The 24,792-nt window shown below is 40.1% G+C and overlaps 6 protein-coding genes and 1 long non-coding RNA gene across 11 annotated transcripts; 6 read left to right on the top strand and 1 right to left on the bottom strand.

The window, feature by feature from the left end:
• Window positions 1–1,374: 1,374 nt before the first annotated feature.
• LOC124311048 (glucose dehydrogenase [FAD, quinone]-like) lies at window positions 1,375–24,599 on the bottom strand. 3 transcript variants are annotated; one of them, XM_046775317.1, is made up of 12 exons: window positions 24,273–24,599; window positions 11,213–11,348; window positions 6,656–6,806; window positions 4,297–4,464; window positions 4,153–4,234; window positions 3,903–4,056; window positions 3,534–3,817; window positions 3,207–3,253; window positions 2,635–3,140; window positions 2,477–2,575; window positions 1,923–2,406; window positions 1,375–1,852 (listed from the first exon to the last, which is right to left on the bottom strand). In XM_046775317.1, the coding sequence occupies exons 4-12, from the start codon at window positions 4,432–4,434 to the stop codon at window positions 1,775–1,777; spliced, it is 1,872 nt and encodes a 623-aa protein (XP_046631273.1). In that variant the 5' UTR covers window positions 4,435–4,464; window positions 6,656–6,806; window positions 11,213–11,348; window positions 24,273–24,599; the 3' UTR covers window positions 1,375–1,774. The 3 variants fall into 3 exon arrangements, with proteins under 3 accessions (XP_046631273.1, XP_046631274.1, XP_046631272.1); XM_046775318.1 differs by lacking the exon at window positions 24,273–24,599 and adding an exon at window positions 11,508–11,616; XM_046775316.1 differs by lacking the exons at window positions 6,656–6,806; window positions 11,213–11,348; window positions 24,273–24,599 and adding an exon at window positions 5,631–6,376.
• On the top strand, window positions 8,256–9,263 carry LOC124311482. Its single transcript, XM_046776002.1, has 4 exons — window positions 8,256–8,441; window positions 8,518–8,663; window positions 8,760–8,893; window positions 8,959–9,263. The coding sequence occupies exons 1-4, from the start codon at window positions 8,370–8,372 to the stop codon at window positions 9,060–9,062; spliced, it is 456 nt and encodes a 151-aa protein (XP_046631958.1). The 5' UTR covers window positions 8,256–8,369; the 3' UTR covers window positions 9,063–9,263.
• LOC124311414 lies at window positions 10,080–11,147 on the top strand. Its single transcript, XM_046775898.1, has 4 exons — window positions 10,080–10,239; window positions 10,320–10,471; window positions 10,563–10,711; window positions 10,805–11,147. The coding sequence occupies exons 1-4, from the start codon at window positions 10,090–10,092 to the stop codon at window positions 10,978–10,980; spliced, it is 627 nt and encodes a 208-aa protein (XP_046631854.1). The 5' UTR covers window positions 10,080–10,089; the 3' UTR covers window positions 10,981–11,147.
• On the top strand, window positions 11,651–12,798 carry LOC124311402. Its single transcript, XM_046775877.1, has 4 exons — window positions 11,651–11,826; window positions 11,913–12,040; window positions 12,109–12,425; window positions 12,489–12,798. Exons 1-4 carry the CDS (start codon window positions 11,755–11,757, stop codon window positions 12,635–12,637), a joined length of 666 nt encoding a protein of 221 aa, XP_046631833.1. The 5' UTR covers window positions 11,651–11,754; the 3' UTR covers window positions 12,638–12,798.
• Window positions 13,104–14,461, top strand: LOC124311386. The gene is made up of 5 exons (XM_046775858.1): window positions 13,104–13,659; window positions 13,750–13,859; window positions 13,934–14,046; window positions 14,107–14,151; window positions 14,235–14,461. Exons 1-5 carry the CDS (start codon window positions 13,331–13,333, stop codon window positions 14,337–14,339), a joined length of 702 nt encoding a protein of 233 aa, XP_046631814.1. The 5' UTR covers window positions 13,104–13,330; the 3' UTR covers window positions 14,340–14,461.
• Window positions 14,667–17,496, top strand: LOC124311282. Of its 3 annotated transcripts, none has more exons than XM_046775713.1 (9): window positions 14,667–14,854; window positions 14,952–15,091; window positions 15,200–15,291; window positions 15,390–15,508; window positions 15,576–16,217; window positions 16,291–16,412; window positions 16,489–16,583; window positions 16,662–16,783; window positions 16,856–17,496. In XM_046775713.1, the coding sequence occupies exons 5-9, from the start codon at window positions 16,074–16,076 to the stop codon at window positions 17,366–17,368; spliced, it is 996 nt and encodes a 331-aa protein (XP_046631669.1). In that variant the 5' UTR covers window positions 14,667–14,854; window positions 14,952–15,091; window positions 15,200–15,291; window positions 15,390–15,508; window positions 15,576–16,073; the 3' UTR covers window positions 17,369–17,496. The 3 variants fall into 3 exon arrangements, with proteins under 3 accessions (XP_046631669.1, XP_046631670.1, XP_046631671.1); XM_046775714.1 differs by having other exon boundaries at window positions 14,949–15,091; XM_046775715.1 differs by lacking the exons at window positions 16,291–16,412; window positions 16,489–16,583; window positions 16,662–16,783; window positions 16,856–17,496 and having other exon boundaries at window positions 15,576–15,844.
• LOC124311559 lies at window positions 21,095–23,002 on the top strand. Its single transcript, XR_006909854.1, has 3 exons — window positions 21,095–21,244; window positions 21,421–22,374; window positions 22,516–23,002. It is a non-coding gene; the product is annotated as an uncharacterized LOC124311559 (long non-coding RNA).
• Window positions 24,600–24,792: the final 193 nt, after the last annotated feature.

Below are 24,792 nucleotides of genomic sequence, written 5' to 3'. Positions count from 1 at the left end.
CCATTTCCGGAGCTGGGTGTTAGATTGGGCGAAAAATATAGGGATTATGTAACAGACGTCGAAATTTCCCAACGCTCCTCTTTTCCCTCTGCGGGATGCCGTTACTCAAGCTGAAAGAGGTCAGGACACCTATCCAGGAGATAAAAGGCTCTATTTGGAGAAAGTGAGCTAGACGCCTAGAACCTTATTTTTTCGCAATAAGTCTGATGCAAAGGCCTGGCGTGATTTCTAACCGAGAGAGTAGGCAAATATTCACAATTCGATTCTGAAAGTCAATCATGTCAATTTTTCAGCAAGCTTTTCAGAGGTTGGCAAATAAGGCTGAGGTGATGTCCGGCGCACGTACTATTGATTCATTGCAAAATTGTTAATTTCTTTTTCGTCATCGCGAGCTTATACATATTCGTTTTTTTTTTTTTTTTTGCGCATTTGTCTGCCTATGTATAGATTTGAGCGCTATCGCGAATTGCAGCCGTTTATTGCCGTTGCAGGAACACACACAAGCAAGCATTTTCTACGAGAATGACTCAAAAGGCGGGAACATAAATTTTGAAAAGGAAATTTGGGCGCCACTACTACCTAAATCGAGAGAGAGAGAGAGAGAGAGAGAGAGAGAGAGAGAGAGAGAGAGAGAGAGAGAGAGAGAGAGAGAGAGAAAGTTTAGTGTTGCAACAGCATTTGCATTCAACCAAAAGGCAAGAAAACAAAGGTATCGAAAAGCCTAGATGAACCCGTGGTCACTGATGGCATCCCGCCAAAAGACAGGTAAGTGCTATTTTATTGGGAGCCCTCCCATAAAACACGACGTCTAGCTGGAAGATAAATGGCAAATGCAGAGAGGATGATGAATAATACTGCTTGATGGAACATTTAGAAATTCAATTACTCTGGGTTGTGTCTATCGTCATTTTAAAATTTTGATGCGAATTTTTTCAAGCTTATGGAGGGGAACTCCCCATGATCGTTTCTTAGCGTGATGTTGAGTCAAAATGACTTTGATTTTCAAGTAGGACGCAAGCCCACAATTCTTTTAAAAACACAAGTTCTCCCATGACTCAGTCGAAATCTTTGACGTGGAAAAGTGAACACCAGGACGGAAAACGAAGTTGAAAAGGAGTTGAAATGAAAGTATACCTGCCTCTCTTCAATGGTTATTTCGCAAGTTTCGCGTCGTTTATGCTCAGAAAATCCGCAATCGCCATCGCGTTTCTTCTTTGTTCGTCGAAAGTAGCTTGTCTTGCGAATTTTAAGCGGCTCTTTTGAGACAGACACACAACGTTTTAAGCTTTATTGGGTTGGTAACCTTTTTTCGGGACGACGGAAGCAATTTTCGTACGACGGGGACCAATTTCATTACTGGAAACAAAAAGAAAGTCTGCCGATATTTGCCTGGCATCAATCTTTTTTCAGGCTCTTTACTTTTCTCTTCAGACATTATACAGCTATCACATGACAGCCCCAACAGCCTATTAAGAAAACGAGGTTAGTAATGGACTTTGATTTTGGTTTTTAAAGGCAAGAAGTTAATAACACATATTGTGACTGAAGTTTTAGAAAAAAATGCGATCCCTGGAAGTTGGTATGCAAAAATATTCAGAATTTAAACGATGCAAGGAGCTGTTACGATTGACTACTCAACCCAGACTATAACAAACTCAGAAAAAATGTAAAGGTTTTTTTTTTTTCAAAAATCGTCGTGTGAGCAATACTATTTTCAATAAATAACTGGAACATAACGCAGCGGTTGACACAAAAAGGAGAACAAAGAATCACATCAAATATTATTCAATGAAGCTTCTTTTGCTATCCAAGTTTCTTTGATGAGATCACCAGCTTTCTCGGCAATCATGATCTAAGAAAGGAAGAAAACATTCTTTGTTTTATCATTGGAAAAGTTTAACGATTTTGTCAATTTTAAATACCGTGGGCGCATTGGTATTTCCAGAGACGACATCTGGCATGATGGAAGCGTCCACAACTCGTAATCCTTTAATCCCGTAAACGCGAAGTTCAGGATCAACCACAGCCAGTGGTTCTTTGTCAAGAACACCCATTTTACAGGTGGAGGATTGGTGATAAAGTGTGGTGGAATAGTGACGTAGGAAGCACTCCCAGTATTTGTCCGTCCACAGAGGCAAAGTCTCGCATCCGGGGAAAGGTTTGTCGTATAAACGCGATCCGAAACGCTGGAAGGCTTCCGTTTTGCTCAACGCCAGTCCGATCTTCATCCCTTCAATCATCACTTTAATATCGTCCGGGTGTGTAAAGTAGTTAGCGTAAATGAGCGGCTTATCGTATGGGTCGCTAGAGCGAAGAAGTATGTAACCCTTGGATTTGGGTCGCAAAACTATGGGAATGGGCTGCCAACTGTCTCGATAGGCTATAGGCTCGTAGTACTCTTTCCAGCTGTGAAACGAAACAGAAAGTATACATGTGAACTACTGGAAGAGGTACCAGAAGTAATGTTACGACTTACACTGAATCCTTGACGTTGTCGTTGGCTTTGAGCGACAGGCCTCCGTCGGAAACGCCTGAACCGGCAATAAACTGAAGTTGCATGTCGGGAAAATCGTCGCTACAAAGAGAAGTTCTTGTTTGAATAAAATTCAAGATATTATGAGATTGTCAGCTTACTTGGGGTCAGCGTATTTCGTATTCACCCAGGCAAGACCTTCTGTGCCTGATAAGGCGGTCAGAGGTCCTCGATTTCTGACGTAATTAAGCACCGATGGAATATTTAGAAAACGAGTTTCGACGTAGGAAACTGTTTCGTTGATCAGGTACACCATCCCTCGGCCAGAAATGTGGTCTTGCAGGTTCTGACCAACGCCCTTAAGGCTATGTTTCACTGTAACACCCACCGAGTTGAGGTGGTCTGGATCGCCAACTCCGCTCAACATCAACAGCTGAGGACTGCCGATGGCTCCTGCTGACAGGATCACTTCTTTCTTGGCGCGAATCCGCAGGATTTTCTTGCCCCGCTCGAAAACCACGCCGTAGGCTTGTTTCTGATCGTCGATCAACACACGATGAGCGTGAGAGCGCAGAGCGACGTGGAGATTTTTCCGTTTGCGGGCAGGGCGCAAGAAAGCTTTGGCCGTTGAACATCGACTTCCGTCCCGCACTGTCCCCTGAGGAATCTATTTCACGAATTTGCCAATTCATTCTCTCATCAAAACCTTGGAAATGACGGAAAGAATTCTTACCATGAAACCCGTTTGGATTTCTGCATTACAGTCTCGGTTTTGATATCCTGTTTGAGGGACGAGAATTGAAAAAAAATATGCAGTTTAGCACTTGGAATATTTGTCTGATTTTGTGTTGTTATGTCGCCATTCTTAGCCATGGGGAATACAACCAGTTTAATCGAACTTGGGGAGAAACAGACAAACAGATGGAACGCATGGGTTATTCCCGTTGCCGGTAAGAAACCGGTTGTGATTACTTCCCTCTCTCACACATTTCATTTCCAGTTGTTCAAATGTGTAGAGAAAAAGAAATGAAGGGATGAAGAGAGAAAAAAAAAGAATTACCAAGTTCAACTCCGGCCTGGATGAAAGCTGTTGACAAGGGCGTGCTGTAGGGGGCCTCCTGAACGGTAAGTAACCCACCCGTTCCATGATAGTCTTTGTTCTTTGCCAAATACGGATTTCGATTATCCTCCGATTTGATGAAATAGGGTAGAACATCCTTGTAGGACCAGCCGTAATTGCCGGCCTTTTCCCAACCGTCGTAGTCGCGCTTATTTCCACGAACGTACAACATGTAATTCAATACAGAGGAACCACCAATCACTTTTCCTCGCGGCCAATTGCACCTGTTTGAATGGTATTGTGTTAAATAACTGGTAGTCGATTACAATATTTATAACGGAACACTAAGATTAGTCAACAATTACGTACCGTTCATCCTTCAATGCCAAACACTGACCAGGCTGCGGCTCTGTCTGGTATTGCCAATCGATATCAGTTAACTGGAGAAATTTGGCCAAGCCGGGAATGTCTGACACGATGGTCTCTAAGCCGCCAGCTTCTATCAAGAGGACCGTCCATCCAGCTTTGAAATTAACATAAAATGCAAACAAATGTTACGGTGATGGAACAGCCCGGAAAAAAATTAATAAATGATAAGTGTCCAATTCATGTTAATTACCAATTTCAGAGAGTCGGGATGCAAGTACAGCTCCAGCCGAGCCTCCCCCAACAATGATGAAATCGTATTCCGGCAAAAGATCCTGTCAACATGGCTGGGTATAAAGTAAAATGTAAAAAGATTGATAGCGCTTGTCTGTATTACAGTGGCATCTTTCAATCGTCCGTCCAAATGCCCGCGGATGTAGGATTGAAATAACGAAAATGAAGTGGGTGCCGAAGTTGCACAAATGGTTGAGCGAATCCACCAGAGGGCGACTAGCAGAAACAGAAAAGGCTGCATGTCTTTTTACATGGCCTCCTGTCGAATGGCCTGTGTGATAAATTGAGCATAATGTTCCACGGTCTTTATATAGCTCTCGTCCAGAAAAAGCTATGTAACGGTAAATGTATTTTATTTTTTCTTTATTTAAACAAAAGTCAAAACACGCTCTGCTCACGAGATGCAGCAATTTTCCATAAGATAACAGTTTCATCTTCTGGTCACGATTTCAAATTGTGCTTAATCTGAACAGTTTTCAATTTCTCATTATATCATACAATTAGTCTACAGATTTATACTGTTACGACTGTTATATAAAGTAAACACCAAGCATCAAAATAATTAATATCAAAAGTTGATTCATTCCAGTATTCTACTCTCAAAAGCCTAAGAAATAATCTTGATTTTCATAAGAACCTAATTTCGAACAGTGCTCGAAAATTTGTTGTATAGAAAAACAATTAAATTCGATGACTTAACAGTTTTTTCCTTCTTTTCCAGATGTGAAGGAAAACATGTTGCGCACCCCCGATCATTGCGCAACTACGGCACTGATTTCTAGCTGACTCATTGTTGAATGAAATCAATTCAATCAACGAAACTGGTTTAGCTATATGCCCAAAAAGTCTTTGTGTTTCCCAATTTCTTGTAGTGTATGGTACGATATTCACAGACGGAAAATTCAAAAATAACTGTATTTATCGAATTCTTTACCGTTAACCCTTAGATGGTCATGGTTTTGACCCTAAAAAAACAGACACGCAACACAACGAGAATCATGAGAGACTTTATCTGTGAACTGTCTGATTAAAAATTCCTATCAAGCTTGACTTGGGCAAGAGGAGTCTAAGTCAATGTCTCGAATAAAAGGCAACGTGAGGTTAAGATGGAAAGATATCCTATCGGATCGTAGCCCCAGCCAGACCATATCCGAAAAGAATGGAAACCCCAAACGCCTAGTGTTTTGTGTGAAATGGATTAACTGTCTAGGCGGAGGACATTGAACCCGGAAAAACTAGTGTTGAACCAAATACATATAATCAGTCCTCGTTCTGCCTATGCATTTCTGTTGATATTAAAAATTGTAAATGTGTGTTTACTAAAGCGACCACAATGATGATCTAGTACATTCTCAATGAAATCCAATTCTGAAAACGCCATTTGAAGTTAGAAAAAGATTGGCAGAAAAGACAAAAGAGATTCCTTGAATGACTTACTGTTGAATTGGAAGTCCTTGATCGTTCACTTTGAATTAAACTATTCAAGTTGTATCCTATTTTATCAGGCAAGTCCAAGAAAACAAACTACACGAGTTGATGCCACATAGGCAAAAGTTTCAGGCGTGTGAGGATGGCGTCGGACCGTTAGTTGTGGCTGCTGATGCACCCAACAACCCACGAAAACACTGAGGTTGGTTCTGTATATACAGCAGGTCTCACAACGCCGTGGATATATATAAACCACTCCCACCTAAGTTATAGACAGATTCGGGCTGCATTCTGGAGAAAACCGGAATTCTTTTCCCTAATACGAATACTTTGTAACCCTTAAGGGACAGACGGTTTGTATTTAAAAAAGTAATGCATCTGTAATTAGATAAATTCCACGTATTGACCTTTGTTACACATGCTATTTCAACAGTCGTGAAAAAAAACAAACAGGTTAAATAGCTAACTCCCGGAGCCTGCAAACTGAGAAGAATAGTTTCAAAATCGAACGAGATTTTTCTGGATTTTCAAACGTAACAAGCATTCCGTTTTGTTTTCCAACTAAGAATTAAAAACACTGGTAACTCAGTCGTCTTACAACCGCAGTTCAATAAAAAAAATTTATGACTAAACAAAAATGCCCCAAAATGGTAAAACTTTACGTTGCCAGTTTCTGCAATTATTCCCCCAAAAAGGTAAATACAAGTCAAGGAACACTTCATTTTTTTCCCTTGAAATCTTATCCTGTAGTAAAAAACAAAAACAGCCAAAAACAGCGTTTAATATGTTAAACTGAAGTAAGCGTTAATCGTGAGCAAGCAACCACATCGGTATAAATAACGGAGTTGTCCGTGGTCGTTATAGTCCCATAAAATAAACCAATACACCCTCGAGCATTGGTCGAACCTTCTGAAACTGACATGGACCTATTTCCAAGCAGGAAGGAAACAGTCTTGCACTTCACCGAAATTCCCAAAAATTGCAGCCATTAACCTTAGTACACTAGGAACAAAAAAGAAAATCATTGAGGTTACTTGATTCGCTGATTCAATAAAACCGCAGAAAAACGTGACATCCTCCGAGCGTCCATCTTCGCATCTTAACTGGGCAAAACGACAGCCAACCGGACAGTTGATGAATGTAAAAAGATACCTCCTATGTCAGATCTTGCTTTTTCCGGTTTTTCTGTGAATGAAACGAACGATTGCACATTATTACATATTGTTACAAGCGGGCTTGTTTGTGAGGGTACAATATTTACAGTAGCGCTTCTGTGCAACGAAAGAAATGAATTCAAGAATAAGAATGAAATAAAACTATTGAAGACTATGCAACCCGGAAGAATATTCCAGTAAAATTATTTAAACCTGTGTCGAATCAGAATGACAGGGCAAAGCAGGTGATGCGGAAAACGGAATGGAGCCGACTGCTGGAGAGTTATACTTTCATCTTTCTCCGTTTCCTTTTCAACTAATTTCATTTTTTATATCATGAAAAAAAGGGATAATTATATGGAGAATAGAAAAATGTTTGAATTGAATAAAAAACAAGGAAGCAAAAAAAAGACGTGCTCGCTTGCATAGCCGGTGATGACCGAAAGTAGTTAATTTGAAAAATCATAAAACTGGTTTCATTGTCTAGGCCATCCTACAGTCAGAAGTTCTGTTTTACCGTTTTTTTTTGTTTTTTTAAAGATACCGAATTCTTCAACCACCGCCATAAGGCGATTATGGTTATGTAAATTAAGGGTAAAAACTGAAGAAGTATGGACGAACTGGTACGCAATGGTACAGACTGGCACTCACACACCCACAGGATGGCTAGTAAAATTTAAAAAAATAGCAGCCAATGAGTAGACAAACATTTGACGAACTCGTTCAAACGTGTAGGCTAGAAGAAGTTACCCACGCTGCAACAGTTGCATGATTTAAAAAAAAATTATTATTATTTATTTATTTCTAGTTCAAGGTGTCGACCAAAAGTCGGTGAACAGATGACGCCTTCTACCGGTAAGGCTCAACGCTTTTTCACCGCAGAGGCCGTTATCAGGCCGTGTTGTAGATTGTGTTGCGTAACCATTCAAACAATGGCGCACACTCAAATTATTTGGCAAGACTAAGCTGTCTGTCACGGAAATTACACACAACTTTGAGAAGAGAAGAAATATTTTGCATCCGTAAAAAAATAACAAAGAAAAACATTTCGCAAACGTTATAACTGATAACCGAATACGGATGACAGTTCCGTTATAATATACGTTAGACTTGATGTATGAGCGGACACAAGATGGGCAGTAATTTTGTATGGTAACATCGCGGTAAAATTCTATTATTATCCATTCTGTCCCTATTGCCAAAAAGTTTCGTCATGCAACTGGTGAATCATTTAATTAATCGAAACATAATATAGCAGTTGTGCCTTTATGACGAATAACCTTACAGGTTTTATTCTTTAACGATAGAGTATACTACGTTCCTATCCCACACAGGACGCAGCTATCACCTAGTTACACGCAATACTACCGGTCATGTTATCTACTACCATCTACACGACGCGAGCTTATCTGTTCCAATCTGACCCGAAACATTTTGTTTTTTGAGGGGTGATAAAAGTCCGTCGATGGACCAACCGTTGAAAAGATAATGTGCCAGTCGTTCGTTTGAAATTGCCAGTCTGTCGTCGGAGAGTTTTTACATTCGTCATTTCCTCGGACACACGGGAGTATTCAAAAGAAATCCAACAATCAAAATGGCAAATTTCTTAATTAAAAGTTTAGCTTTCTTGGACATTTGCACAGCCGTCGTGGTTATCATCTTTCAAGTACGTTAAGTCAAAGAGGCATTCTTCGTTGGAGATCCTTTAAAAAAAAAATTCCTTAACTTGTGCGTTTCAACAGATAAGTACCCTGGCCCGTTACAGCTCCAATGGAAATACAGGCCCGCTAGAAAAGGTGGCAGTTGGAATTTGGGCTGGATTGAGCTTTATGATCACTGGCATTGTTTTCTGGCGATCTGCTAACAAAGACAAACACGCCCGCGTTTAGTACGTATAGAATTCTTTACTTTGAAAATCGACCAAGATGTTTATCCTTTGACCCAAAATGACGTAAGACTGAATTCACCACACCTTTATTTACAGTAACCATTGGGAGGTAACTACGGCTTTGGTATCTTTCTTCTGTTCTATCGCTTTGATCGGTGTTATGGCCGCCAACATTCAAAATATCGTCAACGATTGGTACTGCGTCTATCAGTTTGTCCGCAAAGAGCACTGTAAGTACATCCAATGCAATCAAAGTCAAACCCATCTAACCGATTTCTATCGTTGGGCTATACAGGCACAGTTCAAAAGGCTCTCGATGGCGTCATGCTCTTTGGCGGTTGCTTTGCATGCGTTATCAACGGAGGCTTGAGCTTCATTTCATGCTACTGTTACAATTGAGACCAGTTTACTTAGAGCAACGCATTTCACACCCATTCATACAACATTAGAAGATAAATTGCATTAAACACAAAAGCCTAATTTTCTAACCATATTTTCAGTGATGTTAAACCACTCCCACAAAATTATTATTTGTATGTGTTTCTAAAAGTGAAAAAAAGAAAATCATACCTCTGAATACATCGTGCTCATAATTCTAAATAACGATTTCCTCTGGACAGTATAACCTATGAACATGAAATTCGTCTCATCACCTCCCCCCCCCCCCCTACCGAATTGGAATCAAAGATGAGTTGGTTACATCATATAGCATCCTATTTCAGAGAGTGATGGGCGGAAATTTTCAATCAAGATGCGAAAAGGCGGCCGCGAGCTTGTGTCATCAACGAGCACACGTATACCACCGCCGACATGTGCCGATGGGAAACGGGGCCAAGGATAACGAGTTGAGAGAGAGCGAAAGGAAATTCAGCGTTATTTGCGGAGAAGAAGGGCGAACAAAAGCGCAACTGGCACAGCACAATGTTTTCGACGGAAACGGACGAAAATAGGTCTTTGTCAGCGTAAATAATTGAGCTCTTTCCTTGTAAAAGTTTCAAAGCTATTGGCAAATATCTAATTACAACAAAAATAGGCAAATATCTGATCGCAATTAAAAATACTTCAATAATTACCAAGGCGTTGAAATAATGACGTCATCGCAGAAAAACTCGCCCCTCTGTTCGTCAGTGTGTGGGACGTGAATTGCATCACGTTGCCCAATCTTGTTTACTGCTAACCATATTTTAGATTATGGTTATTCAAATAAACTGCATTCGATATTTTTAAAAATACCAAGGTGAGCAATTTTTCAGAAAATTCTTGAATTAACGATGGAAATTTCTGATGCGCAAAAGTATGCGTCGTCGGACCGTTATCCAACGGATGTTAGCGTTTGGAATGCGACGTAAAATCAAGCAAGGATCTGACAAGCAATACAAAGCCACGTCAGTCACCGCATCCTATTTTTTATTCGTCAAATAAATCAATGTTCAAATTCTGTTTCCGTCATGCCGAGACTTTTAGAATGCGCAGTGCAGTTATTGTGTCAGTCGACAGAGGAAAAAAAATGACGGTTCCTCTGCGAATCAGTTCTGCTTCTAACCTTATTCTGGCGCTTATTGTTCTACTCGTCCAGGTTTGGCTAGCTGTAGATTTTGCCTAGAATTGAATATGAATTATCATCGCACAGTAATTATTCTTTTGCCTTTTCAACAGTCAATGATACTTAAAAGCTATAACCATTTAAATGTTACAACATACTCTCAATACACCGGAGTTGGAATCTGGACAGCTTTGCTTTTGGCATGCAACGGAATCAGCATGTTGCTCTACTTGAAACGCAAATTTTTATGCGAACCTTCAAAAATGTTAAGGGGGTTTCGCTCAAACTTTCCCACTTTCGCGAAGAAAAAACAACTCATTCTCTTTCTCATTTTTTTTTTTTTCGAATAAGAACAGGTACATGGCTAGTGTAGTTTTATGTGTCGCAGCTCTATTAGCTGGAATCGTAATGGCTGGGCTGGCGTCAGCGGCTTTCTACGGCCTTTTATTAAAGTCTACCACGGAATCTCCGCTACCTCAGACGGCCTTCGTATTGGCACAACTAGGTAAACCGCATTCTTTTTATCGGTCAACGATAACCGAAGGATGGCAAAATTTCTTCAGGCGATAATTTTTTGCAATTTCTTCCAAAATAACAGATGATGAGTTTACTTCTCTGAAAGTTTTGGAGGGCACACTGTTCGGTTGTGGTCTGGCGTCGATATTCGTGAACGCCCTTTCCATATTATTCCTACGTCTGAACAGCAAAATCATTTCCCATGAAGCAGTGATATCGTCCAGCTCACTTTCGACTTCCAATGCTAACAGATATTAACGCGCTACAAGCTGAGAACAAAAATCAAACTGTCGACCCCACTAAAAATTGATGGTTTTACAAGATTGGCAATCTTGATTTGTTGTTACTTCTAGAGAAACGTACGCTTACAGCGCTTGCAGCAAAGCTGCTCATGTAAAATTGACAATACATACTTATTCGCACGACTGATACTATGACTCCTTATTAAGATCCTTAAACAGTTTAAGAGAAATATAAAATTACAAATTACCTTAACATGGAAGGAAATGGCGTATTCCTTGCCACACACGATACAACTGGGGGAATAACAATGTTGACATGTTGTTCCGGGACTAGCAGACAGCAAGACGCTCACCAATCCAAGAGGGCCACCAGCCCACCACATCCTATAAGCGCCAAATTCAAAACAAAATAATTTAGTACCATCGAATATTTTAAAAGAAACATTTCTCATTATAAAAACCATCGACAAAAACAATCTAATCTCTATTAATGAATATTATTCTATGCACATACATGGAGCGGGTTAAAGAACATAATAATACCTAACACAATCAGGTTGCGAAATATAGGCTCTACGAAACGGAAGCGTGACTGTTTCGGCGACCACATCCCTTTTTCTAGGAGGAGTTGTGTGCGCGTTGCGGTTGATTGTAATCATTTCTCTGTTCGTTGGAGCCAATACCGTATATAAGGTAGGGAGTGGATTGAAACGAGAACGATATTAACCATTGGATCTCGGTGTCTTTACAATTCAACGAACACTGCATTCCGCGACTGTCTAGCAAGAAGATGTCGAAGTTTTTGCTATCTGCTTTCTCCTGTTTGGACTTCGTTACGGGAGTAATTAGCATCATTGTTCAGGTAGGACTAAAACAATAGTAGCGTTGATGTCAAATTATGCATGGTTGCGAGGAAATAAATTTTCGAAACCATTCTTAAATTACTAGTCGGTAATCATAGCCAATCACGATGACTGTGCTTACTCGAAGATGGGAGTCGGCATCTGGAATGGACTATTACTCATAATGACCGGCATATCACTTCTGGTGACCGCTACTCGTCCAAAGGGGAAAACGTAAAACATTTTCAAACTCATTTAGACCGAAAGTAAAGGTTTTTTTAAAAACAATATTTATTTCGCAGCGGAGACTGGACGCTTGTTGTTTGCGCTATGACTCTGATGGCCTCACTGGTGCAGGTCGGAGTCGCTTCTGGAGTTATTTACCAATTATACGGCTTGCAGTATTTTGAACACGGGCCATTTACCAAGCCGTTGAATGGCATTCTGGACAAATTCAAACCCGACAACATACCCGATCAGAAACAGGTGTTAACGTCCGATTTCCCCGACTCATTTCTCGGATTTGTCAACCAGGTTGGCGGGAACTTGGTTTCAAATACAGCCAGGTATGGTACAGTACGAGCATGCTACGGCCTCTTCTCAATCGACGACTATTACGGTAAGAAAATTCACAAAAAGACATGTGAAACGTACAGAATAATCAATTTGATAACGTCTAAAGGTTCCCAACGGAAGACGTTGGAGGTTATATTGCTGGGCTGCGGTCTTATCGCAATCGTGGTTAAAATAGCTTCATTCCTATCATTACGGGTCAAACGACTTGCCGTATCTGCCTCGATCCAGTACACACAACAAACCGCGACGCATTAAAATTCATCGTTATGTAAAATTTCCGAAAATGTCTTACTTTTCTTACGCCAACCTTAAGAAACAACAGAAAGTTTCAATTTCTTTTTTTGTTCAAATAAATGACACCATTTCTTTTTTGTTCCTACAATGTATCGAATCAATATACAGCAAAATGTCTATCATTTCATACATTTTTCAAAACGAAATCAATAGCTATCTTAATGTAAATGTCGTCATAGTTCACATTTCTATACGCTGCTCGATCGATACGAGCCGAATGGCCAGGCTGGTCAAGTCAAGTCACAATTGTACGGCTTCTTGTCCTGACGACGCCACCACCAGGCAGGGTGGAAAAAGAAACAAACACACATGATGTCGCAAGTCATGGGAGCACTGATGAGGGAAAAGGGGGGAAAGTCACAGTCCGAGCGTAATCTTCTTCTCCTATCGCCGCGTCACCGGTCAGTATACACACCAAACAGTGCAGGGCAAGTGATATAGACTGAAACTTAAGATCAGAGCCGTTGGATGCCTTTAGTCTGGTTTTGTGTATCAACACCACAGGATATTCTCAAACAGTTTTTCGTTCGTTATGAGCAGTGAATGAACGATTGTCGCGAGCGTGACCAGCAGAAATCAAGTGCCAAGTGAAAAACATCCATTTTCTTTCCCCGACGTCAAACGTGAATTCTCAAGGTCTGCGTGGACTGGCGAATGGAAACGCCACTGACGGTCGAAAATGGAGCCGCTGCCGCGGGAAATTCAAATCTTCTGCCCTTTGATTCAAACAGGTTGGATGGCACGGCTAGCAGTTCATCGCACATCACTGTCTTCCCCGTTCAGACACTGCGACGTCTTCTACTCATTTCGGTTTCAGTCGTATTGAGTGAAATTATCCAGTTCATTTGCCAAGTTTGTCTAATCATGCAATCGAGACGGCTGTCAGTTTCAGCCATCAGCGCTGTTCTCGTCATTTGGACTTTGCTTGCTTTAACCCTGACTGCCCAATGGGTCATCTTGTTGAGCAGTAACCGAGTGGCAATGTATACTACATATCCTATCAATAATTTTGCAACCCAAATTTCGATTCAATGTCAACCAATTACAAATTTGTTTTCAATCAATTGACGCAGAGTAAAAAGAGGGAAAATGCTGATTTGCGGATGTCAAGGACTTGCTGTCCTCAGCTTATTAGCTTCGATCGCCCTTCTCTCCGTCCAATACGAAGTGAACAAATGGAAAGGTCTGACTAGCCGCTAATTACTGTATCTTTTACTTGAATTCAAGGTGATTAATACTTGGATTGTTGAAAAACAGAGGATAATATCAAAATACTTGTTGGCGTAATAGTCGGTACCAACTGTTTAAATATCCTTACACTCTGCCTCATTTTTGTGTTCATCGTACGAGGCCAAAAAAATGTCCATCAGGTAGACTATCAAATAATTTACTTCAATTGATTTGTAACTAAAAAGACATCTTGCATACAGGTCATAGGATCTTGGCTTTGGTTAGCCATTCAGCAACACATCCAGGTGAAACAGCACTAGCGAACATTTGTCTTTAAAAAATCTAAGTAACTTGAAATTTTGTCTTTACAACAACTGCATTAATATAGCGACAGCAGTTGCTGTTAGAGGAAGGCGGAGACATTTCATTAAAAGAACATTTGCAAGCAGCCTACGACGCAGAGGAACTCATCTTTTCAGCAGAAGCGGCTTGATCCTCAAAATTCCTCCCCATTTTTTGTAATTTAATCAATTGATTGCATCGCAGAGAAATTGTTAACAAGTCAAACATATAATTGTAAATAATACACCGAGAATATACCTGTGGAATGTCAAATGTTACCTATCTCAAGCCCAAATCCGAAAACAGTCCCACACTGATCTAGCTCTATCCTGTATAGGCCTGCATGTTGTAAAAGTTCCACTCTATTCAGATACGAGCTCTGACGCCTATGTATGTGGCATGTTATCGAACGTGGGAGATCTTATCACACAGTCAAAACCGATGTGCGGGGTTATGGACTAAATTCATTACAGGTACCGAGTTATTCATGACTGGCCAGGTGAGTTGACTCATGTCATCGTCACCGTCCAAGCCAAAATGTGGGAGAGTTCCGACTGGATGCTAATTCAGTCCCGACGTCGAGTTTTACCGGGCACCTCGGTAAAACTTGGATTGGGCCTAACCGCTTTGAACGCCGTTCTTTGGCTGGTCGCCATGATTTTACAGGTATGACCGCTTGTCACTTTCAATCCAATCCAATTACCATTTTTAATCACAGCGTCACATGGTTATTTATTCCCGCCTTGCAACACTTTCCCAGTAGGCCTTCCTGCTTAATAATATCGATTACTACATTGCGCCGTCGTCCTACATACTCGTCGGTATCTGCCTGGGCTGGTCCGCCACAATTTTGTTTATTACGGCTGGCTCGTTGTACGGTTTAATACGCAATACAGAAAATGAGTAAGAGAAATCCGATTTAAAAATGAGAAATTGAACCTATAGTTCAATTTCTGTACATTTTTAATGAGAAATTGAACCTATAGTTCAATTTCTGTACATTTTTTTTAGCGTGAAATCCTACCTGACATTGACGACTAGCACGGCGGTTTTCTCGCTCTTTATCTTCCTTTCATTCTTAATCACGCTATGTCTCGATACAGGTAAACATTAAGTGTACATAATTTGTAACAAAAGATTTGTAAACATTGAATTTGTCTCCTTAAAAGACTGTATTTATTATTACTGTTTCAATGATTAGCAACCGAATCCTGGTTAACACCGGGCGGTTTCTCAATTTTCACCGGCCTCTACGTTTTCGGCGAGAGTTACATTATTGTTTGGTATTTCTCTAGTCAGTGGAGAGCTTTCAAAAAAGAAGTAAGTCTATTCAAAAATGCCGCCTTTGAAAAATAATCAATTTTTCAAATGCTTTGATTTCAAAAAGATGGAAGAAGAGCGAACGGATCGGATCCAACAACGAGTGCGAGAACAACAACAACATCACTTGGCCGTTTTGACGAATTCCGTCCAGCAGGCGCCACCTAACGAATATCAGGTGGAACAGGTGATGGAGACATTCGAGAGCGAGGAGATGGAGCGAAAGAGAAACGAAGTTGAAGAGGCAAGCGATTCAGGCAGCGACCGCTTGTCTTATTATCCGCCCGTGTTTGTTTGAAACTATTGCCCAATACAAAAACTTTTTTTTTTCTTCAATCCGCTTATCGTCTTATCAGTGAGCTCATCATGTCACCTGCATTATCTTGATTGAAAAATCTAAAGCGAAAAACCCTTAGAACCAGCAACCAAAGGAAAAGCGACAAAAAGTCACGGACTAAAGTCAACCGGATAGGAGTTGGAACACTGTCAAACTCGCTCCGGGATGAGTTAGCAGTGCGTCGTGATTGTAACCTGCCCGATTCAGGAGCAGGTTGTCATCAGAGAAATGACTGCCAATCTCCATCAATCCACTATTCAGCAAAGCAGAGATTCAGCTCGTTCGGTTGTCTTTCGACCGCGACACAAAGTTATGGTCAGTGTCTTTTCCTATTCACTCATCTTCCTGTTCATCCTAGGCGTCGGATTTCAGGTAAAATAATTTCACGGTGATTTTATCGTCCCGTCATCTGATTGCATAAGTTTCCACACCACACACAAAACAGGTCTGCGCAATTTTAGTGAATGCGAACTACAGCCAAACCGGAGCCGGGATATGGTGCGGTATCCTTTACGTCGCTACAGGCGTCATGGGTCTGCTAGCCGTCCGTAGAGAGGATAAGCCCATGTAAGGTAACCGGATATTTCTCAGCTGACTGAATAGAGTTTGTTATAGTGTCATATTATCAAAATTCCGGTGGCAGGACAATTGCATTGTTATGCATGGCTGTAGGGTCCGTTTTCACTTCCATCGCTCTCATACTGTTAGCATTACTTTCTCTCACTAGTACATATCAAGGTATGATGACCATTCGAGATATTCGCCAAAATGAATTTCTTGATTGGTAATTAAACGATTTTTTGTTTTAACTTCCAGGAGCATTTCCTTCGTTATGCACTGCATCAAATATTATTCTAACTGTGGTGGGATTCATTGGATTTTTCATCTCAATCGTCCTATTGACAATTGCTGCCATCACTTCGTCATCTAGTAAACGGGTACAAGTGTTCTAATCAATTCAAAATGTTATCAAATAGATAAAAGAAGAAAAAAAACGACAATTTTTACAGTCCCAGAGCGCTTCCACCGAAATGGAAGTAGTCAAGCAGGATTTCAAAGAGGATTTCAAGCAGGATTCGATAGATACTATTAGTTTGCATCAAGAGTCTATCGCTCCATCCGAAGTGGAGGCAACTATATCTCCTCCAGCAGCTGCTGAATCCAATGGTTCAACTGGCTCGGACGGTATCTATGAGTCGTTAAAATCCCAACAGGACAGTGTGGCTGAAAGTGCCACTTTAGACTCGTCTACGATCATAGCTCAGATTATGGAACCTATCTACGCCATTCCGATGAAGAAGAAATCGAATTCCAGCACGACACTCGCATCCGCTGGCGATTTCGACATAGAAGTCGATAATCGCCGCGATAGCGAAGTCAACGAAAACAAAGTGGCTTCAACTAAGTGGTTCCATAGGGAAGCAGTGGACGAGCCTGTAAGTTCAGACGTCGATGATGACCAACATTCAAGAAATATTGAACTGCCCAAAGAGGACGTTGTTGTTCACGCTCCGCCAAACTGATACTCGCACCAAAGAATTTCGAAAAGCAATATTGTTAACCCTCGGGTGAATTGTTAATAATAGACCAACTAATTATTTTTGAAATTAGAACGACTGAGACATAGAATAAATAAATAAATAAATAAAAAAACGATTGTCAACTTTTAAAATTTTCCGTGGAATGTCTCCGAAAAGGGGAATCACCTCTTGGGTAATTCCAAACCACAACAGGCTTGACTGGTAAAATTCGCTGGCCGTGAATCAGCACTCAACAAGAATGCACGACAATAAAAATCGGTTTCGTTTGAGCACACACGACTTTCAAGTTCCGCCTTTCGTTATAACCTTGCTTTGAACAGACAATAACCAATTCCTCTTACAAATAAGGAATAAGTTTATTTTTGCAAACCATAACACAGAAACTGTCATAACAGCACACATAAAGGATAAAAATATCCATGTGTTTGAAAAGTAACAAATCCTTTTCACTAGTTGATTGAAAGTGCTGTAGGAAAATCAATAACCATACATGTGAAGGTAGGAGAAACGGAAGCATTCATTTACAATGAATACAAATTTGAATGTCTTCCATAGACTAAGTGGAGGGCAAACAGCTTAATGGCAAATGCCCCACTTCTTTTTGCATCCTAGGGACAAATTGCAGTGTGAAGTTGAATTGCCACACTCATTACGAAGAGAACAGCATTGATCGTAAGGGCATTTGCCATGCACTGGACCACACTCATGTCCACTAAATTCGCCTGAGTTCAAATCCTCGTCCCAATCACTAGGAAGAGAAGCAGTAGTAATGGCCGGTCTTTTGCCAGCTTCATCATTCCTAGCACCGGAATTGCAGCTAAGAGCTAAAAGAAAAATCCCAAATGAAATCACTTGCTGGTTACAATAACTCATTACAAAGTTTACCTGTGGAGAAAACAACAACAAAAACCACAAGGAGTGAAAACAATTGGTAGTGCTTCATGTTGATGCGTGTTGTGACTTGTGAGCCTGTTCGACGTTCGACTGATACCTAACAAGCCTCTACCCAGCTCTTTATAAGTCAAGACGGTCGATGAAGGACACGAAAGAAAACCACCGGAAAACCAGTTCGCTCCAGTATGGCGCGTCATCGCAGGAAGTAAAAAAAATCTTGGCACTGGTGAAACAAAGAAAACCCCGACACAGGCTGCAATGTAAGCTCGAGTCTACGTCACTTCAGACATCATATCCTTGGTTGGGAAAGAAAAACATGAACCTGAATGTTTTGTTTCATTTGACATCTTCATCATTCGATTAAACAGCATTGCCAAAATCAATAATCAAAGTTTATTTTTCAAAACATTTATAATCGGAAATTAGGCAACTCGTTTGTGGCGCTCTTTTTAAAACTTCTAAAATAATAGCCAACAAAAATGTATTACTAAACTGATTAATAAGCGCTGTAGTAATACCAGGTAATACTGTTACACGACACTTTTAATGTCGTGTCTGCAAAATTGTCCGAGTAAAAGAAAAATTTAAAAACCTCACACAATATAATTAAACGAAGTTCGTCATTTTCAGTATGAAACATTGAAAAAACTCAACAAAGGATGTTCAATAAAAAGGAAACTGTAAAAAATAAAATTTAGCAATCGCCAGCGAAACTGCAAGGGTGCTGTAAACAGCATATTTTTAATCAAATGGCGACTAGAAGGATGGGAATGTAGAAGCTATCTGATCCGGTCTGAAATTCAATCAGGCTCCGACATTCAGTACAAAGTATTGGGTTTCAATCGATACCGTCGCGTATCCAACAAACAACTTGGACAAGTTTAAGGATTGCTACCACAGCCTTTCGCCTAGCAACTAAAAAAGTATGCTCAATTTCCCTAAATTCCAACCACATGTGCATGCAGGAAAATACTAATAGCATGACTCGTATCGCTTCAGCCGTTAAACAGTGAATAAATTTTGCACCAGAAGGTCTATTTCTGTACATGGTTGGATTTTGATTAAGAAAAGGTTTTGGAAGCTCAATTTAACCACGCCCATTACTCGTCTTGGATTCCAGTCAAACTTTGTTTTCTATGGAAAGGATTTTGATTCTTTTTTCTCGGAATTTGCAATTAGACATAGTAGTAGACCAACTATACTTTGAATAATCATCTTGTAAACCCAGTTATTGTGAGACCGCATATTCTGAGAAACGAAGGCTGAAACGTAACACTGGAAAGTGCAATTACCCGAAGCAATTTAACCGCGTTCGAAGTTTTACAGTTTTACATCAAAATGAATTTATACTTTTGCAATAAAATTTATTTTATTTTATTTTATTTTTATTTTATTTTATTTTTTTTTTTTTGGGGGGGGGGGTTAACGACACGGTTTGTTCTCTGTATTATTCGGGGATCGAATTCAAGCGCGCGCGACAACCGAGATGTTATCGTATTAATCTAAATATTAAACATTACAACGGCACTTTGCACATTTAAATGATACGATGAATATTAATCAAAAGAACCGCATCTGGAATCGTAAAATTTACACGCATTTACGTTAGTCGTCACACTCAATGCTAGCCTCACGCAGGAATTCGCGGCGTACGTGACACGAATGAAAACCTTTTTATTCTTTTTGCAGCATCTTAATCTGAGCAATCGCAGATGTCAAGGACGATAATTAGAAAAATACGAGCGCATTTCAATCTAAAACTCAACTTGAAAAAAAGGAGTAGTGTAATAAAATCAACCAAGCTTCAGGTAGTATAGAATGACTAACCACAGTTCCGCCAGATGGAAAGAAACAACACTACATGGAATTACTAAAAGCGTACAAGTTCCAGGAACTGAAGTCCCCTCTCTACACCCTAGCACATGACAGTAGGTGATTTAGCATTGCAGCTGCACACGTAAAAAATAGCATCTTTCCTTTCCTTTTTTTACAATTCCCACAGTGAGTTTTTTTAATTGAATCCCAAGAGGATATTGCCATTTAAAAAGTATTCGCCGAGGACAAGTGAGACTTGAGCGGATCACATTCATATCCTTTTTAAAAAAAAGGGACTCCCCCTTTTTCGACAATAAAAAATTGATTGACGCAGACGGTAATTTCCAGACGTCTCAATTGGTATTTTGAGCATTAGTATTTTTTTGCAAGTTCAACTATCGAGTTCCAAGAACCTGATTTGCAGTTGGACTTCTGACAGACTTGATACTTGATAGTGAATCAGTGATTTCTCAACCAACACGTGCGTGCCGGGACAAAATCCGGTTCGTCATTATTAGTTTCTTTGAACGTGCACCGGACTTGACGAAAACAAGTTCGTCAGTAATGATATGTAGTTTATTCATAAATTGAGCAACGTTGCTATTTCACGAAAACAAAAAATTTTAATAGTGTTGTGATTCGGAATTTGTTACTAAGGGATTTGAGCTAATTTATTGATCATTTTATGACTAATAAACATGTGCTCAAATACGCTAGAGTTCGTTAGAGACGAAAATTAGCGGATGGCAACACCACCAGGTGCAAAATGTAGTCATCTGTTTGAATAATCGGCGTGACAGAATAACACAAAATGCCAGAGGGGATGTTAGCAACAAACTTAGCAATACTTGTTTTCGTCTCCGTTAGTTCATGCACTTTTAACATATTTTGATCAGAAACTCGATAGATCGACAACAACCGGTTCTTAAAAGCAGGTGCCACCTGATTGGCTGCTTTTCAATTTGCCCAGAAACCATGGGATGGTACAAAAGTGGCCTTGTGTATAAAACCTTCTGATCAGCTAGGGAATCAGTTCAGTCCTATTTCTACGCACACTGAAAGTTCAACAGCTCCCAAACCCACTCACAATGAAGCCAGCTGTTACTGCAGTTCTTTTGCTGTTGACGTTCTCTGCCATCATCTCCACAGGTAAAACCAAAATTGCGTCTTCTTTTTATATTATTTTTTACACTCACAATCAGACTGTTTCTTTACATCAAGTTAATCGTTCAAAATGTATGACGACGCGCACATGTTTTCATCCGCCTTCTAACGTTGATAGAATAAATTTTAAAAAAAGTATTGTTTCGTTTTTTTAATTGCAGAGGCTCGACCTAATGGGAAAGGCGTTTGGAATGCTGTTTTGCGTCAAGCACGGGACGACGAATGCGGACCGGCAAGTGGGCAATCGTGTGCGTCGGGCTTGTGCTGTTCCCTTTACAACGAATGCGGAACTTCGGTCGCCCATTGCAACGTCTCCCTCGGCTGTAAAAATAAGTGGGGCGAATGTCACTAAAAGGCGGCCCCAATTTTCAAAATCGGGGGAGAATTGAGTTGATTCATTTCGCAATGTGTACACCCTGCTTCTGCTTCTGCCACGCTCGTTTGAGCCCTAAAATTGTCCTAATGTCAAGCTGAAATACCTGTAGCAGCAGAACATTGTACCTGATTTTTACGACGGTACGATTTAAATACTTTAATTGCCAACAGAGGAGCATGTGTGTCAAGCCGGTATTGTATTATACATGTGCTCAGACTTTATAATAAATCTTTATTATTTGTGGAAGAGAGATTCGTTTTTAAAGTTTACTCGTCACGTAGACTCTGTAACTTGTTGGTTCAAACTCGTTAACAAAATTCCGACGATCGACAAAACAAAAACAAAACACAACTAACCGGTTTCACACACGCAGATGCGTACAAAGTCACGAGTAGAAAAGTTCCTCGATGATTGGTTGGCGTTTTCCCTACCCTCTCTTTTGATTGCCCGAGGGTATAGGTCAATTATATGAAAAATTCAAAGGGTAAAACCAAGTTGCAAGAAAAAGGAAAAATATGGAGAATTTGCATCATTGGCCCATTTCCGTTTAACCTAGAGACTTGAGAGAAAGTCTAAATAGGCCTGTACATAAAACCTTGTGGTCACCTTGGTATTGATCCAGTTCTTATTGAAACACCTACACCTGTACACACACGCAATTTTAGCTTTGGGACTATTACGCACAAAATGAAGGCAACAATTCTCTTGATTTTAACCGTTTCGGCTATCATTTCGACAGGTAAAGCAAAAAAAAAAAAAAACTCAACAAGACTGCATAACATTTAGTGACGCAAATTTTAGTTTTTTAAAAAGAGTCCGTACAATTTCGACTTTCGTTGTCACCTTTATTAATTTTTTACAACGCAAAACGTGATTTCAGAGCCCCAGTTTGATGTCGAATCGAATTCCGTGTTGGTCGACTCTATACGATGTGGCCCAAGATTCGGACGGTGTGCAAGAGGCTTGTGTTGCGGCTTGAACAACGACTGCGGATCCTCGATCGCCCATTGTAACGTTTCTCTGGGATGCAAAACTAAGTGGGGCATCTGTTATTAACGGCAAACGGACCGTTTCGACCTCTTCAATTACTTTTCATTGGCAAAAGGCAAAACACAGTTGTAGAAATTTGTATCTAAACTCAACGGCGTTACGTTTTTTCATTCCCTTATTTAACAACCCAAAAAAGGATATGCTCGTCCAGCTGGCGTTCATGTACTCTTTGGCCCCCACATAACATTTTATATTCACACTCCCTAATAATAAATGAATCGGGATCACGACGTGACTCTCTTCGAATACGTGTTGACTGTTTATCTACGCAGTTTGACTTTGTCAATGAAATCAATAAACGAACGCTGTCACTAGAATCCAAATTCAATTCATTAGTTCAACGACGAGGTGACATTGTGCATGAGGACGGAGGCGGTGTCGACTTGTTAAAGTATCTGGGTGACGATCGTGGTAATGTGTTGAATCACATTTAAAGTCAAACTGATGATTTGTAAACGGTAGGAGTTATATGACAATCAGATAAGCCCTTGAGGACGTTAAGATAAATAAGATAAGGGAATTTCTGTCGTAATAAAAACAATTATTTTTACACAGCGAACCGTTTCAAAATACATTCGAAAACACGAGCGACGTAAACAGGGTAAACCTGTTTTGGGGGGGTGGGGAATAACGGTTTAAACAGACGTCATAAAAAGAAATCAGAGCTTTCTAACCAGAAGTTACCGCTGATCAACTGTTTTTGATTTTATCCTATGCTTCAACCCCCTCCCTCCCCCATAAAACAAAATTAAATCAAAGCTTGCAAAGTTTAAAACAATCTTTCCACGGTCGGTTGTGCCTGATTGCTTGAGAAAGAGTCAAACACAATTCCTTGTCGTTGTAAAGTGAACCGTTTTGAAGGAGAGGATTGGGTTAAACAGCATGTGATTGAACTGTGAAACTTCAAAAGGACATTGGTGATGACGATTGAAAAAGAATACAGGTCTTCACTGTTGGTTAGTTGACATAAATTCTCTAGCAGGTTATATAGGAAGTCAGTGGCCTGTTCCAATAAGTGAATCAAACTTTCTCACACCGGTCGTGCTTTGAGAAAACGGGAAATTTGTAACGGCTTCTTTATTCTCACAACGAAATTGCTCAACAATTTTTACTGAGATACAAATGGTTGTGCAACTGATTACAATTTGTATTTCTTCAAGCTCAATGTAACAATAGTTACGTCGCCACAATAATCATCGTCTTAAGAAAAAGAAAATCTCTGACTGCCTCATCAACAATAGGAAATCAAACATTCATAATCGAAAAAAGAATGGCGAGAAAAATGGGTTCAAGCTCTACACTGAATCTGCAGTGAGCTGGGCCCTTCACCAAGTCACATAATTGACATAAATGCCATCACTCATCGAAACTTAGTTTCCCTGCAGGAAGACGAAAAATATGCTTGGATTCCAGAAAATTCGCAAAACGATATGAATCGATTCCCAACAATGATTGGCGGCTTAACAAAACAGTCATCTCCTTATCAATATTATCTGGATTTGGCAAAGGGTGGTTCGTGCTCATTTCACTAAAAATACCAGCACTATTTCTACACATTGAAAGGGTGAAAGATGTTTCAAGACTTACATTAACTAGAAGTTCTGGTTTCTGGTTTTGGTGGACACTGGTAGCGATGCAGCCGGAATTTGACGACCGCGTGGTTTCACAGCACAAGAAGGTTCCTCTTGTATGGGCCGTATGCTTTCTCCTCTTCGTTTTCTGGTCTCAGTTCATGTTAGTTCATGATTCATCTCAGATTAATCAACCACATCAACACTCAATTGTTCTGTAGATTCCATCGGCAATATTTAGAGTTCAATTGTCTAGTTATAACCATCTTTCGACGAAATTCCATTGTCTTTACAATGATCTGCGAACACTAACACACACCAAACGTGTGCAAAACTGCAAACTGTGCATGCTACAGACGAAATGAGGGTTTCAAGTTGAGAATTTGGCGGGATTTGGGTTCTGTTGCCAGGTGGTTAAAATCATTATTTCGTTTACATATTTATTAAATATTGGTATTCATTACACTATTTAAATTGATTTATTGTGATTTAATTTGATTTATTTTATTTCTGCCGAAATTAAACGGAAATGAGAA

This window comes from Daphnia pulicaria, chromosome 8, assembly GCF_021234035.1.
Source record: "Daphnia pulicaria isolate SC F1-1A chromosome 8, SC_F0-13Bv2, whole genome shotgun sequence".
Taxonomy (NCBI): Eukaryota; Metazoa; Arthropoda; class Branchiopoda; order Diplostraca; family Daphniidae; genus Daphnia; species Daphnia pulicaria.
Note: the sequence above shows the minus strand (reverse complement) of the source record. Positions and strands in the feature narration are given on the sequence as shown.

Bases quoted from the DNA above. Each gene is read 5' to 3' on its own strand.
- LOC124311048 (XM_046775317.1), bottom strand. From the start codon at position 4,434: ATGCAGCCTTTTCTGTTTCTGCTAGTCGCCCTCTGGTGGATTCGCTCA. The intron at 4,235-4,296 runs GTAATACAGACA...CCATGTTGACAG, and splicing joins GACGATTGAAAGATGCCACT to GATCTTTTGCCGGAATACGA. The intron at 1,853-1,922 runs GTATTTAAAATT...TTCCTTTCTTAG, and splicing joins GAAATACCAATGCGCCCACG to ATCATGATTGCCGAGAAAGC.
- LOC124311482 (XM_046776002.1), top strand. From the start codon at position 8,370: ATGGCAAATTTCTTAATTAAAAGTTTAGCTTTCTTGGACATTTGCACA. The intron at 8,442-8,517 runs GTACGTTAAGTC...GCGTTTCAACAG, and splicing joins TCGTGGTTATCATCTTTCAA to ATAAGTACCCTGGCCCGTTA. The intron at 8,894-8,958 runs GTAAGTACATCC...TGGGCTATACAG, and splicing joins GTTTGTCCGCAAAGAGCACT to GCACAGTTCAAAAGGCTCTC.
- LOC124311414 (XM_046775898.1), top strand. From the start codon at position 10,090: ATGTTCAAATTCTGTTTCCGTCATGCCGAGACTTTTAGAATGCGCAGT. The intron at 10,472-10,562 runs GTTAAGGGGGTT...GAATAAGAACAG, and splicing joins TTATGCGAACCTTCAAAAAT to GTACATGGCTAGTGTAGTTT. The intron at 10,712-10,804 runs GTAAACCGCATT...CCAAAATAACAG, and splicing joins CTTCGTATTGGCACAACTAG to ATGATGAGTTTACTTCTCTG.
- LOC124311402 (XM_046775877.1), top strand. From the start codon at position 11,755: ATGTCGAAGTTTTTGCTATCTGCTTTCTCCTGTTTGGACTTCGTTACG. The intron at 11,827-11,912 runs GTAGGACTAAAA...TTAAATTACTAG, and splicing joins TAATTAGCATCATTGTTCAG to TCGGTAATCATAGCCAATCA. The intron at 12,426-12,488 runs GTAAGAAAATTC...TAACGTCTAAAG, and splicing joins CTCAATCGACGACTATTACG to GTTCCCAACGGAAGACGTTG.
- LOC124311386 (XM_046775858.1), top strand. From the start codon at position 13,331: ATGGAAACGCCACTGACGGTCGAAAATGGAGCCGCTGCCGCGGGAAAT. The intron at 13,860-13,933 runs GTCTGACTAGCC...GTTGAAAAACAG, and splicing joins CGAAGTGAACAAATGGAAAG to AGGATAATATCAAAATACTT. The intron at 14,152-14,234 runs GTGAAACAGCAC...GCATTAATATAG, and splicing joins CCATTCAGCAACACATCCAG to CGACAGCAGTTGCTGTTAGA.
- LOC124311282 (XM_046775713.1), top strand. From the start codon at position 16,074: ATGACTGCCAATCTCCATCAATCCACTATTCAGCAAAGCAGAGATTCA. The intron at 16,218-16,290 runs GTAAAATAATTT...CACACAAAACAG, and splicing joins TCCTAGGCGTCGGATTTCAG to GTCTGCGCAATTTTAGTGAA. The intron at 16,413-16,488 runs GTAAGGTAACCG...TTCCGGTGGCAG, and splicing joins CGTAGAGAGGATAAGCCCAT to GACAATTGCATTGTTATGCA.